Source organism: Falco punctatus, assembly GCF_963210335.1.
Source record: "Falco punctatus genome assembly, chromosome: 14".
NCBI lineage: Eukaryota > Metazoa > Chordata > Aves > Falconiformes > Falconidae > Falco > Falco punctatus.
The window spans coordinates 11602812-11619090 of NC_137594.1; the positions used below are offsets into that span (position 1 = coordinate 11602812).

Sequence of the window (16279 nt, forward strand, 5' to 3'; positions counted from 1 at the left end):
AAATTGTGAACCTACATTTGAAGTTAAAGCATATGTTAGCTGAAGACGCAGTACTATCATTTTTTCCAGTATAAAGTTCAGGTTACTTTTGCTCTTCTTGTGTCTTTTATTTCATTCTAGCTGAACTTTTGTCTAAGTAGCTGGTGAAGATTAAAAATATTAATACAAATTTATATTGCAAAACTAGCTTGGTTTTGTTACGTTATTGTTGTTGCTGCTGCTCTGATGTGAGTGCTGCGAGGGATCCTGGCCTTTCAAGTTTTCTCAACAGAGAATTTACACTAAATTTTGGCCGTGAAAAATCAATGCAGGAACAAAAATTCTTTAATATAAAACAAACTCCTAAACTAGCATCTTAGTTTCCCAAAGTGTTCCCTAGTTTCCCAAAGGTCCCAATCCTGCAAGAACTGCATTTCAGTTCAAACTCTGTGGGAGTTGCGGGCATTCAACAGAATTAAGTTGTTAATACATGAGAAGATGCACAATTCAAACAAAACATTCCTGCCTATACAAGCCTTTTCTTGCTATTCCTTTAAGCATCCCTTCCCCCTAAATCATGGTGCTATGAAGGCCCTGATGAGAACAGGGTTGCACTGAATGCCAGCTCTCTTGCTGCTCACCTACTTGCTCTAACTTCCAAGTGGAAGCTAGCTCAAAATTTTTATTAAGATTTTCAAATCTGACTAGATCTGGACATTACCTCCATTGCCATCACCCTTGTACAGCTAGGCATGCTGGGAGGCTGTAAAACATGCAGATACTAGTTATATTTTAATATAACTGGGCTAAATCCTCGCTCATTGAAGTCAAGAGCGAAACTCCCACTGGGACTCAGTGAAGGCAGGGAAAATTTCAAATGTAACTCATTCACCTTTCAGGGTGCAATCCTGGCCCTCCACATCCTTTGCATGTGTGGGTGCTGTGAAACCAGCACGTTTCAGTACACAGCAGGAGAAAGAGGGATGGATACTCCAGCACTGCACAACCTTTTATAAAGGGTAAACGGAGACAGCTAACACAGTCACTTTGGTACCTGCTGCTCATGTAAATAGCTAGAATATTTTATCTGCTGGAGCCACAGCCCTCTCCTTGATTCCAGACATACAAAAGCTGAGCAGCTTTTTCCTACAATTCTTTCATTTCCAGATCCACAGGAAAAAGTTCCCAGAGATGGGCTGCCGGGGACTGTGCAGCACTGCACTGTCTGGGATGAGCAGGAACACCAGGTGACCCTCGGTGCCCACACCAGCCTCCACTGGACTGGGATGCTCTCCACCGCTGTGAAGAGGAATGATACCAGCCTCTCTCAGCAGCGATAAATTAGCTTTCTGCTTAAAAGAAACTGCCCACACTGCTTGGGCATTTGGTTGGTATGCCTATCCATTAAACTGGTAAAGCACTCTGTTGCTGAGCATGACAATATGGGAAAAAAACAGCTTATCTTGCATTCTTCCTCTGTTTGCTTTTCCTGCAACCCATCCTTCTGTCCTCCAGTGAGTAAATGACACCAATTTTGCCCAGTCCCAGAATGTAACAGTGCTGCAATTACACTACTGTACACCTCCACTACCGCTCACATCACCACTCACTCTGGCATGAAGACACTGCAGGGAGTTACGGGCAGACTGCAATGGGTTAAAATTCCCTACAAGCACGTATGTGATTGGGAAGTTGCATCCAGTTCTCTCTATCTGCATTTTTGTTATGGCACTCAAAATGATGAATGAATGATGATGCTCCTGTTCTTACATTTGATTAAGCTGCACCCACCATATTTTTCCTGGCTGTTCACTTAAACTGAACACATCAAGAATGATTTGTTAAAAAGCTATTTTGAAGAGAAAACAACTACCAAAGCCTGTATATCCAGACCAAGTAGGAAGACTTGTGTAACAGTTTTTGCTGGTGAGCCCGAGCCATTGGCAGGTGAAAGGCAGAAGCGAAGAGGAATTCCCAGCAGGTTTTGTGTTACTAGAGCCAGAGAGCAGGGACAGAGAGGAAGTGACCCACTGACATGTCCACTGGGAAGAGCCTAGCTCCACAGCCACGTTCCCACAAAAAAGGGGAGCCCCTGCCTAGGGGCTATGGAGAGAGAACCTGCACCCTGGAAGGAGGCAGCAATATACCTGCTGCACAGAGGACACTTGCCCTCCTGAATGAAGCTTGGCAAAAGCTTTAAAATAAGAAAACTGTTAAACTGTTGGATTCCGATGAGATACTGAAAGCTGAACCTGGCTTTTTTATGTGACTGCGAGAGATTCATTCTTAAATACAATACTACGGTCATGGGTTTGATTCTGGTCCCAGTGAAGTCAAGGCCAAAACATCCTTTGATTTAATTGAAAGCAGAAGCAGGCCCCCGCTTTAACCCTCACATACGCAAATAGAATACAACTGGATGTGAACAGAGGAGGAAATATGTTTGGAACCGGTTACAAATCCATGTGTGATTTTTTTTCTCCCCCCTCTGTAACATTAAAAACCAGTCATTGAATGTCTTTCTTCATTCAGCAGCAGTGTTAAGTACTACTGGCCCAAATTCAGCCCTCGTTCCCTCCCAGATAACCCCAGCAGAAGCAGAGGACCAGGTTTCTCTGTTGTCATCTACCGGTCCCCGTGAAGTTCCACTAGCCAAATTTGTCCACGAAATAGTATGCAAATTTTGCAACAGCAGGATTTAGGCAGCAGTCTCCCAGAAGGCACACCACATTCCCCAAATGCCAAAGCTGCAGCCTTTGGTGTAAATCACACTGGTACAACTTGTTGGCGTAACACAGTATGACACCAAAGAGGTTAAAAAGAGTCCCTGACTTTCGTTGTTCACTTTCTCGAGAGAGAGAGAGGCTTGCTGCTGCAAAAGCATCTACCAGATCTAAACGGATTACCTGCAGCACTGGTAGCATCTGCACTCCATTAGGAGAGAGGCGTAACGGGAGCCTGCCTTTTGGACTGGGATTCCTTCAGCGTTTCAGCTTTACGGTGCAAATCTCAGTTTCCAATGCTTGCCAACTGATCCCTTCTGAGTCTGACCAAGAGCAACGGTGCAAATGCTGTATAATAGCTTCCCAGCATCCACGTGCAGGACTCCTTTCAGGTTTTGCTTTATGTGGTCCTCAGCAGATAAAAAAGTAATTTTAGCCTTTGACCATAGGATACCATACTGCAGTAGTGAAATCAACACAGTACAGGTGAACACCGGAATACCTCCGCTCAGCCTATCTGTCCTGGTGCCCAGCTCTGACAGGCAAGCAGTCATCAGGATGACTGCATCCATAAGGAATGCAATCATGCACACATGTGAAGCTAATAGCCATCCTGCCTGGCAGAGTTTCAAGTGAGAGCAGATCAGGTAAAAACAAAAAAACAAACCCTTGTAAAATGTTTACAGGTGTCATTTCTTTTTTAAGCATCAAAAGATTGAAGTACATGCTAATCACAGCAGATGAGGTGAAGGAGTAGGCCTTTTGGTGGACAGAGCATGGAAATAAGAGTTTATAACTCGTGTTTAATTCCAGCTCTGCAGCTTCTCCCAGCTATCAAATTCGGTTAGGAGAGCCACCAGCCTGCTGTAACTCTGTATCAATGGGAGTTATACCAGGGATGAGAGTGACTGACAATACTTACCTGTTTCAGTCACCGGATCATGCATTTAATGTCAGTACAGCACGAGGGAACAAGCTGATGTGCTACACTATATATATGCTGGATATACCCATCGATGTATTACACTTCTTCTAACACAGAAGCCTGGCGATGTCAGTGCAGCTAGCAGCAGCATGGGGCACAACCCGTGTCAGCTACGGCCTGGCACCCTCCACACCATCTTGTTACTCTGTGCTTAAGAGATCTAGCCTCCTTTTATACTTTCACATATGAATCCTGAGTTTACATGCCGGTGTATCTCTTCTATTTAAATATGCACTTTGTTCTTAAAGATTTTCTTAACCTATTAATAGATTAATTCTGATTTCAGTTATATAGGTACAAATTTCGGGTAACTCCTTCAAAACCAGCGGAGTTGTCTCTTTGGGAAGGCCATCTGACCAGGAAAGGTATGTGCACACACCTGTCAGTGCACGATGCTTTGTCTTCATTTGCCTATTGGTTTTACACCTTCAGATGTTTTTGGGACAAGAGTACCGTGGATACCTAGCAGAAGCATCTTACTACAACATTCAGGTTCTCTTACTTTCTCTCCACACATCACATCAGTATACATCCCTGATGTAACTCCACAGAGGCCAACAGGGTTACACTGGGATTATTCTGGCCAGGTTTATTATTAGGCCAGTTTTCTAAAAGAATAAGGCTTACTTTGTTTCCATCTAAGCTTACGGTAAAACTCTCATTGACTTCATTGGAAGAGAGATTTGGCCCAACATACCAATACCCAAACCACTTCCATTTATTTCAGTGAAAGTAGGCAAGGACTTAGTAAGGTCCAAAGTATTTTTAAATCTTGGATTTCATAAATGATCACAAGCATGTAGGTCACAATATATACACAGAAAGACACCTACGACAACCACCAGTGGGATCATTAAAATAAGTAAGTTAGGCCTAGAGACAAATTAATTTCATAACATGTTCCTTACAAAACAGACACCCCCTTGCTTCATGATCTAGGGAGTCTGTTTTATAAACTTCCTAAGTAGTTCATGAAATATCCCCCTAAGCAGACCAGCTGCCATTGCAGGGTCTTTACAAATCAAAAGACCAGTCATGTGTATTCAAAGACCAAATATGAAGAGGTAAGACCTCATCTGCTCCACTAGTATGGTGAGCTGTGACCTCAGGACATGATTTCCAGTACAAAGCTACTGAATCCACATCTTTACCTAACCCCTGTCCATGGGATGAGGGAGCTAGCCATGCAGCACGGGAAGAAGCAATCAGTGTAGGAGATTCCCCTTTGCTTCCAGTGTGAAGCTGCTACACCTGTGGACCCAAGCACAGGTGCAGTACTTTACACCACGCTCTTCGGCAGGTTAACAGCCTCCACCAGCAGCACATAAAAGAAGAAGACAGGCTGCTTCTGTGGTGTGTTGTGAGAGTGGTTTTGCAAGGTATGCTGCTTGTGCTTTTTGTGTTACTGCCCTGAAAATGACTGCTGAAAGAAAAGCTGAAGTGTACTGCTGGCCCTGCCAGGTGAGTGGTAAGCAAAAGTAGTAATGAAAGAAATGTCAGAAGTACTTGAGTAACTAACCTCAGAAACTGCTATAGGATGCTAAACCAAAAAAACCCTTGAAAAGTTGAACTTTTGCCTCCTTGTCTGCTGGCTTCTCTTTGTGAGTTTTAATAAACCAGTCTTCAGTCTGTTGTAAGCAGAAAGGGTGGGAATTGCTAATGTGCTAAGTGTGACCCAACTACAATTGTGTTATCATTGCAGAAGAAGAAAGTGAACAGCAGAAAATGAGATGAGGCCAGCTGTGTTATGTGTTGGAAGTACTGGAAACACTGTTCAAGGTTCATCTTCTAGGCTCCTCTGAGAGGCCCTAAATGACACCCCTCCTGACCACGGGCAGGCTGTGCAAGCTGTATGGAGATGTCTGTTCTTCCTTTCAACTAGCTGAGTTGAGTAAGCTAGTATCTGCATAGGAATGTACAATTTTCTCAAAGTCAGGGTTTTTTTCAACAGCCTGTGCCAGGCACAGCACCACACTGTAATTTTATTTCTTTAAGTCAGGTGAGTGTTGATTTGTTATCTTCTCCTCTCCATGACTAGCTTGGTCTGCCCCTTCATAGATGTCATGATACCCATTTATGTCTAGAACTCAGCACAACCCAGGCTGTAAATGTATACAGAGAAACAATAACTTCTGAAAAAGAGTTCATCAGAGACTAGGCTAGGCAGTATTTTCTGCCTAGTGTGTTTCACCAAGTATTCCAAGTAACCACACAAATAAGTCATTTATCGACAGGGCTTAAACTCAGCACCCAATTACAGTAAGATTTGTACTCCCAAAGGGTAAACTCTATTTTCCTCTCCAGAGCCTGCAGGCAGTCCCCGGGCAGCGGCTGTGCTGGGCAAGGCAGCAGCTATGAAGCCCACTAAGGAGTAAACACCTTTATCACAGCAGACAGCTCGGCTCTGTTGTGGCTCCCTACACACCAGTTAGTAGGAGAACCTGGAGAGGTGGAGACAGACAGGTCTGAAGAATCAGATTCCATATAAATTCCTTCCCTCCCATTTCCCCAAGTCACTGGGATGATGGGTTAAGGTTACAGGGACTATTCTCCTTTATCAGCAGATCTCCAGCTGGGCAACAACAGCCCTGGACAACATGGGGAAACTGCTATCACAGTGTGCTTCTGTGGGCTCTGCCAGACTAGCAAAAGCCTGAGACAGGGTATACAACATCATCATTCCCAGTTGTAATTGCATCCCTGCTACAGATTATTTTTATTTTCCACAGAGGCCAAGCCATGTGCCCCTCCTCTGGCACAGGTCATGCTCTGGTGCTCACGGAGCAGGGACTGGTGGACCACTGGAGCAGCTCTGGCCAGCCCGCAAGTTCCTTGCCTGTGCACTGCCTGGGAGCTGTGCTGGATCCCTCAGAGCAGCAACACACGTCTGCCCATAGGAACAAACATTTCACACCTTTTCCAGAGCTTATCAAAGTGCTGCATGGACTTGTGTGACCTCCGTCACGCGGCAGCCCATACAAAGCAGCAATACTTGGCTTCGCAGATGAGGAAAGACTGGTTCGTTTTACACTATCTGATTCAGCAGCCTGGCAGTAAGATTTCCTTCACTTTCTCCAGCTCTCACTCTGGTAAGTGCAACATCTGCAGGCAGATGGTGGAGGGGACAAGGGCTGCAAAGGAGAAAGCCCTTTTTAAGTTGTTTTTTCCCTAAGTGTTCTTCTGGTCAAAATTCTATTAGAAACCAAAGAGAGGTTTACCCAGTCAACAACCAAGTAAGAAAAATTCAAAAGATTTATCTCTAAATTACAGGTGCATGAAATAAAAAACAGAAATTATTTTAACCTCCATGAAAATTCTGATGTTAGCTCAGAAAAGGCACTGCATATAACCAAACCTCTGATTTTCAGCTCCTTTACTTGTTCCCATCTGCAGCATACACCTGATTGCCTTAAACAATGGCAGAGCCCAGGGGAGCCCTAGCAGGCTCACCCCTCTCTGCAGAGCTGCCACACTGGTGTGCCGTGTCGTTACATGTGCACGGTGCTCATGCACCATGCCCATAACCTGCATCTCTGAGCTTGCTCCTGCCTCTTCAGGTGTTTTGCTTTAAAGTCTGTGTATGGTTCAAGTTCACAATACCGATTAAAAATAATGAGCTTTCTGCTGCAGCTCGCATGCAGGTGCATTTTGTAGCACTTCGCCTGAATGTGGGCTGCTGGCACCTACTCAGCAGCTCTGCCTTTTGGGTAACAGACAACAGTTCGTAGCCCGTGAGTGTCTAAGTCGGGTATCACCCTGCAAACAGGGTGCTTCACAACTGGCCTTGGTGGGAAGAGTGGTACCTTACAAAGGGTGAAATGCACCGTGGCAGCATGCTTGCCTATGTCCTTCACTGTGCCTGAACCAGAGTAGTTTAGTGGGTGTGCAGGGATGAGAGAGGGACTGAAGAGGGACAAGAAACTATACAGTTGCTGGGTGGGTAAGCAGCACAGAGTAACAGTGGCACAGAGAGGTTTGGGAGACACCTATGTCAGGATGGATGCTACCAGTGCCACATGGCACAGGACTTCTGTGGCACAGGGCTGGCAGGAGGCTGTGCTGGCCCAAGAGAGCTGACGCTGCTGCTGCTGCAGACCGGGATCCTGCTCTCAAATGTGCTCTGCTTCTGTAGCCACCAACAATCTCTGGTTATGAACAAATCTGGTCTTCACTCCACTTAACCTGGCCTGAGTACAGGCCTTGTTGAAGGACTGATTTACACCCTAACTACCAGCATGGGGTAAGTGACAAAACTTGCTAACAGGGTATTTTTTTCAGGCTGTAATATTAGTAATACACAGATCTGATTGGAAATTAGCAAGTAAGTTAAGAGTGACACTGGACTGATGCTATATGAGCAAAAAATGTGAGATGTTCTCAGGTATGCTGAGTCTGGAGAATTATATGTCCTAAACATATCTAAATTAAGAATTTTCCTGCTCCCTCCCAAGAAGTGCAGATCCAGTACAGAGCCCTTTGTGTAACGGATGATGTGGAAAATCCATCTTGTAGGTCTCCGTAGCAGGTGTATTTGAGTTTACAAAGCCACTGTACCTGGCTGTACGGGGTCAGAAATCATGTTGTCAGGGTCAACACAGGGGACCTAAAACTTGGAGAAGCGCTTTCCCCTGAACTCAGCCCAGCCCACTGCGGCTGCAGAAAAGGGGGGAGAAGCAGAAGACCTCAGGTGTCAGTGCTGAGCTCCAGCAACCAGAGAGATGGAGGTGTAGAGGAAAAGGTTAAGGGAATTAAAACCCACAGATACCTACAGAGTAGCTAGAATCAAGAGGTCACACCTGGTAGGAGAAATTGTCTGAGGGTGCATCTATAAAAGGGTGACTGTTTTAACAAAAAAGTCAAGAGAAGACACGTGCTTTAGGGAAATCCTTTGTAAATGACAAAAAAAAAGTCCACAAGTTCAAAGGAGAGGCAGGGGGATATGCCTGGAGCGCTCTACTATGTCTTGTAACAGCTAAGGTCGTTAGTTTCTGAAACACTTAATAAAGCCTGGGCTGGTTTTCTTTGGAGGACATAGCGTCCAGAGTGGGCCCAGGTTCCCCAAAAGCTGAGATCAGGATGTGCACTATGTTAGCACTGGCTTGACATGCCTTGGGCCATGGGGCCAAAATTTTCCTGAAAAGGAAAGGCTGGGAGCAGAGAGGTCCCAAACATGGTGCACTACATGTGGTCTGTGCGCCCATGCTACTCCCACCTAGACAGTGCTATGTCAATTAAAATATTCTTGCTTGCTTCTGTCACATGATTAACACCATGGAAAGCATGAACTTCTATAAATAAAATTTGAACAAAAGAACATGCTTATCTTTAATAGAGGGTTTTTCAACAAATACTAATTAACCAGGAACGTAAGGTACATATATTTACCTTTTATAGCAGAACAATTCACAAAGGGCTCACAGCGATTCCTTGAGTTAAAAACATTATTTAGGGCTGCAACAAGGACAGGTTTCTGATGAAAACTTTTGTTCTGCTTTCTAACAGGAATTCAAAGTGGTATCAAAGTTTCCACTGAAATTGAGAAGCCGGGGCTTGCGGTGGTACTTGGGGATTTGGAACTTCCAGTTCTTTTCCACCTGAAGTCAATGAGCTGTCTGCCACTGAGTTCAGTGGGAGTAAGACTGGAGGATCTGGCAGTGTCTTTGGGTATTCCTGACTGCAGGTCAGGAGCTTGGACTTCTGGTGTGGGTTTGTTTTTTAAATGAAGAACCGTCTCACTCCCTTGGATAAATACAATTTGCAACTCCTTGTACAGATCTGCTAAAGGCTTTGCAGCCTTTACAGTCTGTCATATGAATCTATATTCAAGTGTCAATGTGTGAAGGAGCTGCTTCAGAGGTCCTCTGGGAGAAAACATGAATGGAATTTCTAGAGGAAATGCTCTCAAAGGTAAATAATTTGTCTACTTAGCCAGTTAGTTTAGAAAGAAGATGTTGGTGGTAAGGGTCATGAGACTGAATTCAACAGGTTTTTCTTCTTTCTTCCTGTAACTCACAATTACCAGAGTTGGGAGTTTTGGTGGGAGAACTTGCTGAAAATACACTCCTGAAATCCAGCCTCAGATCCAGGTAAGACAACATCAGCCTCCTTGTACCTCCAAAGCTTGTTACCTTTAACGGCAATTTTGGGTATGCACAGAAAGCAGCCCTAAGTGGCTATAGGAAGAGGGATTAATAATATTACTTCTGAGATAATTTCAGTGACCACCATCATTATGCTGTCGGTGGCCACAATTTCTCAGAGTTTGATGTTTCTTTAGTACGGTGTTTCATTCAAAAAGCCAATTGGAAAGGTGTGTAAGAGCAGTATGTAAGGTGAGTGTAAGTGGTTTAGAAACAATATTTGACAGTGGCTCTTCTCCTTTGTCACACCAGTTGTGTGCTGCTCAAGTTTTCTCCTTTTTAGCTGAGAGAATTTAAGCAGCCCATAAAAATTTACTGGAAAGGGAGCATCTATCTAGCCCTTTTAATGGCTAATCTGGCATCCTTTACTTATGCTAATTTAATCAATGGACAAATGCTCTTCCCACAGCAGCACTAACATAAACAATGTTAAAGACTTTTGTCAAAGTTGCTCTGAAACAACTCTGGGATCACTGAAATGCAAGATCTGCCCTCCAACTTCACATCACCAGCTAGCTGCTCCTATGACACAGACTTCGAGAATCGGGTACTTTACCTCCCCTAACTGGAGCCCACCAAGTGACTTGGGAAGAGCCAAGCAGAGCCAGCTAAGTGGGCTAAGCACAGTCAATCCTAACAAATTACAATATCATGCTGCCTGCTGTCAGGTGTAATTTATATCATACCAGAGGGGTGACGGGAGAGCAGGTATAGGCAGGAACTGGTCATACCTATACTTTCTCCTGCTGGGCCTGATCTAGCAAGCTGCTGGGAGCTCTTCCCTCCCATTGAAGTCAATGTGAATTGTGTTTGTTCAGGACCTAATAGGATTGGGCCTCCTCAAAATACTATGGAAGTATAAACATGATTTGCTGATTTTATTTTTTTCCTGTTTTCCATTAGCATGTGATGTCTCTGTGTAAGCGCACCTTGATTGTATTTCTACACATTCACAGTCTGTATGTGTCCTTAAACACACATGTACAGTATATATGACAAACTAAAAGCCTAGTTAGGATTTTGGAATGCAGAGGAAGAAACAAAGAGATTGTAACAGGAAAAAAAGAGGAAGTTTGTTCCCACAGCTTTCAATTTTAGTGAGCGCAAACTATTTTATGTACTGAAGCTAAGACTCAGCAAAATATTTCAGGGTATGCTTACATCTTTTGCTGAAAAACAATCTACAAGCCTTCGAACTCGTGCTCAAACCAAGAGTTTAATACAGTGCCCAAAAAAGAAAGCTCTGTGTATAGGTAAGTATGGCCATGCCTCTATATGTGGCCAATACATTTTTTTTTTTCTGAGTGTAAGCTAACAGTGCTCTGCCATTATTTCCAGATGTCTTGCTCAGAAAAGCTATCTCCTTCCTGCACCTGACAGACACAGACCACTGTGAAGACAGCCTGTGCCTTACGGAATATACACACCAGGGCAGCGAAGCACCGTCAGGAGCTCCAACCATCCCTGCTGAAATAACTGCAAGTACTTTCCCTTAACCAGGAATGAGAGCAGGCCAGACTCAGGAATGAGAGCAGGCCAGACTCAATGGGGGGGGTGACCAATCAAGTCTAGTATGCAGCACTGCAGAAAAAACAAATTTAAAAAAACTTTGAAAAACAATCATAAATTAAGGTGTACCCTTCATCCAGCTTCATAATGTACACAGCAATATGTCCTAGTTGGGATGCTGGTGAAGGGTGATCTTTTGCTATAAAAACGTCTCATCCTGTAAGCTCTTACTCCAGTGAGAACTGAAGTTTGAGCATGTGAAAAAGCACTGAAGCCTTATGAGATAACACAGTGCTACAAACAGAAGACAGTACATACTAAAACATCAGGCAGCACGTGAGCTCTTGGTCAGTTTTGTACTTACAGTTTAGACAAAGTAAAAAATCTGAAGAAATACGTTGTTGTTTATCAAACAGGGGAAAAAAAAGCTTTAGATCAGTAATCTATTATCTTTAAATAAAATCTGTGAATTTATGTATATTCTCCCAAAGCTTCTATAACTGAAGCTTTTATTAAGTAAGTCTGATATGGGGCACATTTTAAAAATAGTCAGCAGTGGTATTTTAAAATGTGGAAACAGATGTGCCACTCTGTTACAACTGCTGAATCTTCTCTGTATTTTTTATACTGTAAAGCATTTGTCTGCTTCTGTTATAAATCTCTCCCCACTGAACAGATTTCTTCTCTATGACTGAAGCAGTACCACACAGACATTAAACACACTGTCCAGAAAAATCATATTGTTTTGGTCTGACCATAAAATACAGGTATTTTAAGAACTGTTTCTTTTCCATAGAGAATTTCAGCAGCTCCCTTTCCTTCGAATGAAATCACAGCCATATGCTTCATGACATCAGAGGCATTTCAAGGTGTCTCCATAAATGTCATTTATTGCTTGGGAACCTGCCAAATCTGTGCAAAAATCCTTAGTTCTTGTAAAGGAAAAATCTTCAAATGAAACTAGAGCTTTATACTGATTGTCATACAAAAAAAAAATAATCATCTAAGCCCTAAGGGAAATACTAGCCTTGTAGGCAGCAAAACTTCTGGCAACAAAACTTGCTGACCTGGGCTCTGGTTTGCTTTTGAGTCCATAGTGCCTCCTTTAACCTGTCTGCTGGGCACCCTGACGCTGCACATCTATACCTTCTCCTGGTTACATATGAGGCACTTACCTGTCTGAAAAATAAGCACTCTGAATGACAAAACCTTGAATTGGTTTAGTGATTGTAACTGTAAATCAAAATCAGGTATGTCTTAATGTTGTGCTCCAATGAATGTGCTTTAACCCTTAACACAGTGGTCCTGTCCACACTACTGTCACAGGCCTGATGCTGCCCAGGATCCCCCATCTCTCACAGTGCTCAGCACCCAGTCCCACTGGGAAAATAATAAAGACTGCCACATACACAAATATACTCTCATATCACATCTGTTCATAATGTGGCATATCTAGAGTCTAGTCTCAGACAATACTGGCCAGATCTGAATAAATTTTGCCAGACATGTCACCAACCTGTCTAGCACAAATCAGCCACCTTTAAGCATGCAAAGGTTCAATCCAGCCTGCAGCTGCAAGTGGACAGAGCAGTCAGCTGGCCACTGCCCAAAGGGAATGACCACTGACACAGAGGCACACAGCTGCCACTGAGGTTAGTTTTTTTGGCTGGCCAACAGAAGCATCCATTAGTCCCAGTGTAAGAGAGCCATTCTGTTTTCCAAGGAAGAGAAAAAAAAAAAAAAGGAACTTTTCCTCCCCTAAATCTGAAAGTAGTTGCTTGGTACAGTTAGAAATTATCTAGGAAAGTACACCAACAGGTGCTTCAAATGTATCAGCAGAGTGCAGAAGATGTTGGGAGAGAAAATGAATAGACTCTAAAAAATATAAATTTTAAAGGCTTTTTTTTCTGTAGAACCCCAGTGAAGTTTCTGTATAAATCGGGAACTGAATTATTCATAAGTGGTGAATATATAATAAATTGTATTTTGCATTGAAATATTCCTCACAGGTACATGCCTCTTTCCATGCAACAAACAGAAATTTGGGCAGAGAGCCTGAAAATGCCAAGGTCTTACCTGGAGTCTGGGTACTTTGTCAAGGTAGCCAGGCTGCTGGTGTACATGTGTCCTCCTACATCGATGTGTACGGGAGCGTTTGACTTGGTGAGTTGAGCTGGGAGAGGAATTCCTTGAGCAGCCAGAGGAGAAACTGGGGACCGTGTTAGAGACAGACGGGACATGCTTCTTCCCTCCTGCAAAGGGAAGGCAAAAAAGAACAGTTTCTCTTAAATGTAGCAGTGTGTTACCTTTCTTTCCAGTGTGATCACAGATCTAATCAGATCATTTTTGCATCTGCCTGATCACATATTCAGCTAACAAATTATTGCCACCACTGTAATTAAGTGTATTTGCATCATTTTCTTCAAAGTACCAGAGGGGAAGAGAAAGATGCTTATTAGCAATAAGAAATCAAGAAAAAAATTTTTCAAGGTGTCAGCCTCAAGGGGCATAAAACAAACTGCAAAATTCTAATTAAAGGTCGCAGGCTTATGTGTTAGATGTGAAATATCCCCTGACAAACGAATAACCAATTTGTGAATTGGGATTCAGGGGTTTTTGCAAGTTTGTCTCAGTAACGAGACACCTCTAAATTAGTGACTTCCTCAGTACCTAAGGCATTTAGTTTATACATCTAGTAAATTTCACATCAAACTAAGATCAATTTTCAGGTTTATTTTCAATAATTGTGAAATAAATGCATAATTTTCAGTTAAGTCTTAGTATTAGACATAAAGAACTAATAAACTTTCAAATGGAAAGCAATTAATACCTGGAAGCAGTGAAACCAGTGTGATATATAAACTGGCCCATGACAAGACACCTTAGAAAGTACCATACAGTCTGGCATACAAAATTGCAAATTCAACAATCCACCTAATAAAATATTTGAAAATTAGTGAAATTTCTGAATTGAGTCCAAAAATCCTCAGCTGACATACAAAGCAAAAAATACTGAAATGTCTTTAAAAATGAACACGACAACCACAGCAAAAGAAAATTCCTCATTCTCTTCTGTAAGAAAAGCACAGCTTATTCTGCATGAAACGTGTCTCAAAGCTGATTTCAGTTAAATCGGTATAGACGGCATACATGTCAAATGGAAAAAAACCCTTTTATAAAGTTTAAAAAAATGTCCATCCATTCTCCCCCTTATGGGTAAAGCAACATATGCAAAACATTACAGTTGAAGACATTTCTGAATATAATCTAATTTTCTTGGTATTCTGTTCTGCAAGCATGCTACCAAGCACCCAGGCTCTTCCTTACATCTGACAAGCACTTTACATGCAGCTTTGCAAAGTGAATTCCCATTTCTCTCACATTACTTTGACAATGTTTCTTAGAAATCTAAAGCTGGTCTCGCCTTTCTCTCAGCAGTATTTTGCACAAGATGCCTGGCTACCCCACTCGATGAACATACAATTAGCAACATTCTTTGTAAAAACAAATTCTGAGCTATATAGAAAGGGACTGAAAAATCTTAATACATCTGGACAGCTTCACAAAGTCATCACATCTCCATTTACTGTATTTCATCTTGGTTAGCTCCTAAGAATTTCCTGCATCTACAGCACAGAAATACATCACCCCATTATGAATCCACATCCTTTTCTCTTCGGAGGCTGGACGGACATCTGCACTGAACACGAAGCAAATACCAACTCTGTCCTAGGACTCCTGTGTCAGCCGATGCGAAATTGGGCATTAACATTTTTACTACAGCACCACCTTCAAGGAAAGTGATTGAATCCTTTCATGACTGAAGACGCTGCTTTCTTGTTTCCCACAAGAGCCTGTTGTGGGCAATCTTCACTAAATATGTCATATAGCATAAATAAAAGAACTAACTTTTAAAAACAACTTACATACTAAGTACCTACAGTATTTCATCGACATGTTTACTACTCTGTGGGTGCCTCATCTGTCTGCCAACACAGACAAAGGGGTTTTTTTTCTTACCAAAGAGCACTGTAAACTCATGTTCACTCTCTACTCCTTCACTTAAATGAAAGGGTCAGAAGATCCAGGCTGAATGTCAACCCTGTCTTTGTTCAGACCCCAACTATTATCACTAATGATAAAGGTACAGACCTCACATGCTACAGAGCTGCCTTAGAAATAAATCTCATGCAGTTTCACAAAACAAGTGCCTAATTAGGGCTCATCTGCACCCCTTGTTACAATTTCCAAATGAAATCAAAGGACTTCCAGTCCTCTGTAAATGCGTCTTACATTTAACCATTTGTCTTGAAATACAGGCTTCAATTTTAAAATATGCACAGATAGCTAAAGATCAAGTGATCTGAATCTATTTGTGCATATTTAAACACGGCTGCTATCTTAGGATTTTGTTTAATGTTGGTATACCAGTAAATTCCTTGATCTGTAAAGAGTCTGAGATTCTCAGTGAGGCCATACTCACACAGTAGATATTTAATTTATACTATTCACTGGAGGGACCTTTTGAACAATCCTCTGCTTTTGGCATCTCTCAGCTAGAGCATGTGTTGAAAAAACACTTAATTATAGAAAATCACTGGAAAGCTAAAATAGTTCTCAAACTTTTATGGCTTTTCATACTTATTGAGGGTGCCACTGGCTTTTTGGGGGAGGGGAGGAGAAGGGGAATTAGAACACAGGCTTTTCCCCTGGTCGGAGAGGATTCCTATTAAAAAAATGAATCCTACATTTTTATTGAAGTTGTGGAATTCAATCATCTTCATATGAGCAAACTGTCAAGGGGCGTAATTGCTAAGCACTACATAAAGGGCACTGAAAACATTCCTATTGCTCCAAAAAAATAAATAGCCCCTATTTCTTAAGGTACCGTAACCCTATTTCTAATGACTCCTTCTTCTTGTTAATGTAAAACGCAGCTAAAA

The 16279-nt window shown here is 42.4% G+C and overlaps 1 protein-coding gene across 4 annotated transcripts in view; it reads right to left on the reverse strand.

Moving 5' to 3' along the window:
• KCTD15 (potassium channel tetramerization domain containing 15) overlaps positions 1–16279 on the reverse strand; it is a 221981-nt gene that overhangs the window by 26366 nt on the left and 179336 nt on the right. For 2 of the 4 annotated variants that reach the window (XM_080365034.1, XM_080365033.1), the window contains one exon: positions 13413–13588. In XM_080365034.1, coding sequence (XP_080221160.1) covers positions 13413–13576 — 164 coding nt within the window. In that variant the 5' untranslated portion in view covers positions 13577–13588. Of the gene's footprint in view, positions 1–2885; positions 6325–13412; positions 13589–16279 lie in introns of those variants that run through there. The other 2 variants (XM_080365036.1, XM_080365035.1) reach the window with 2 other exon arrangements.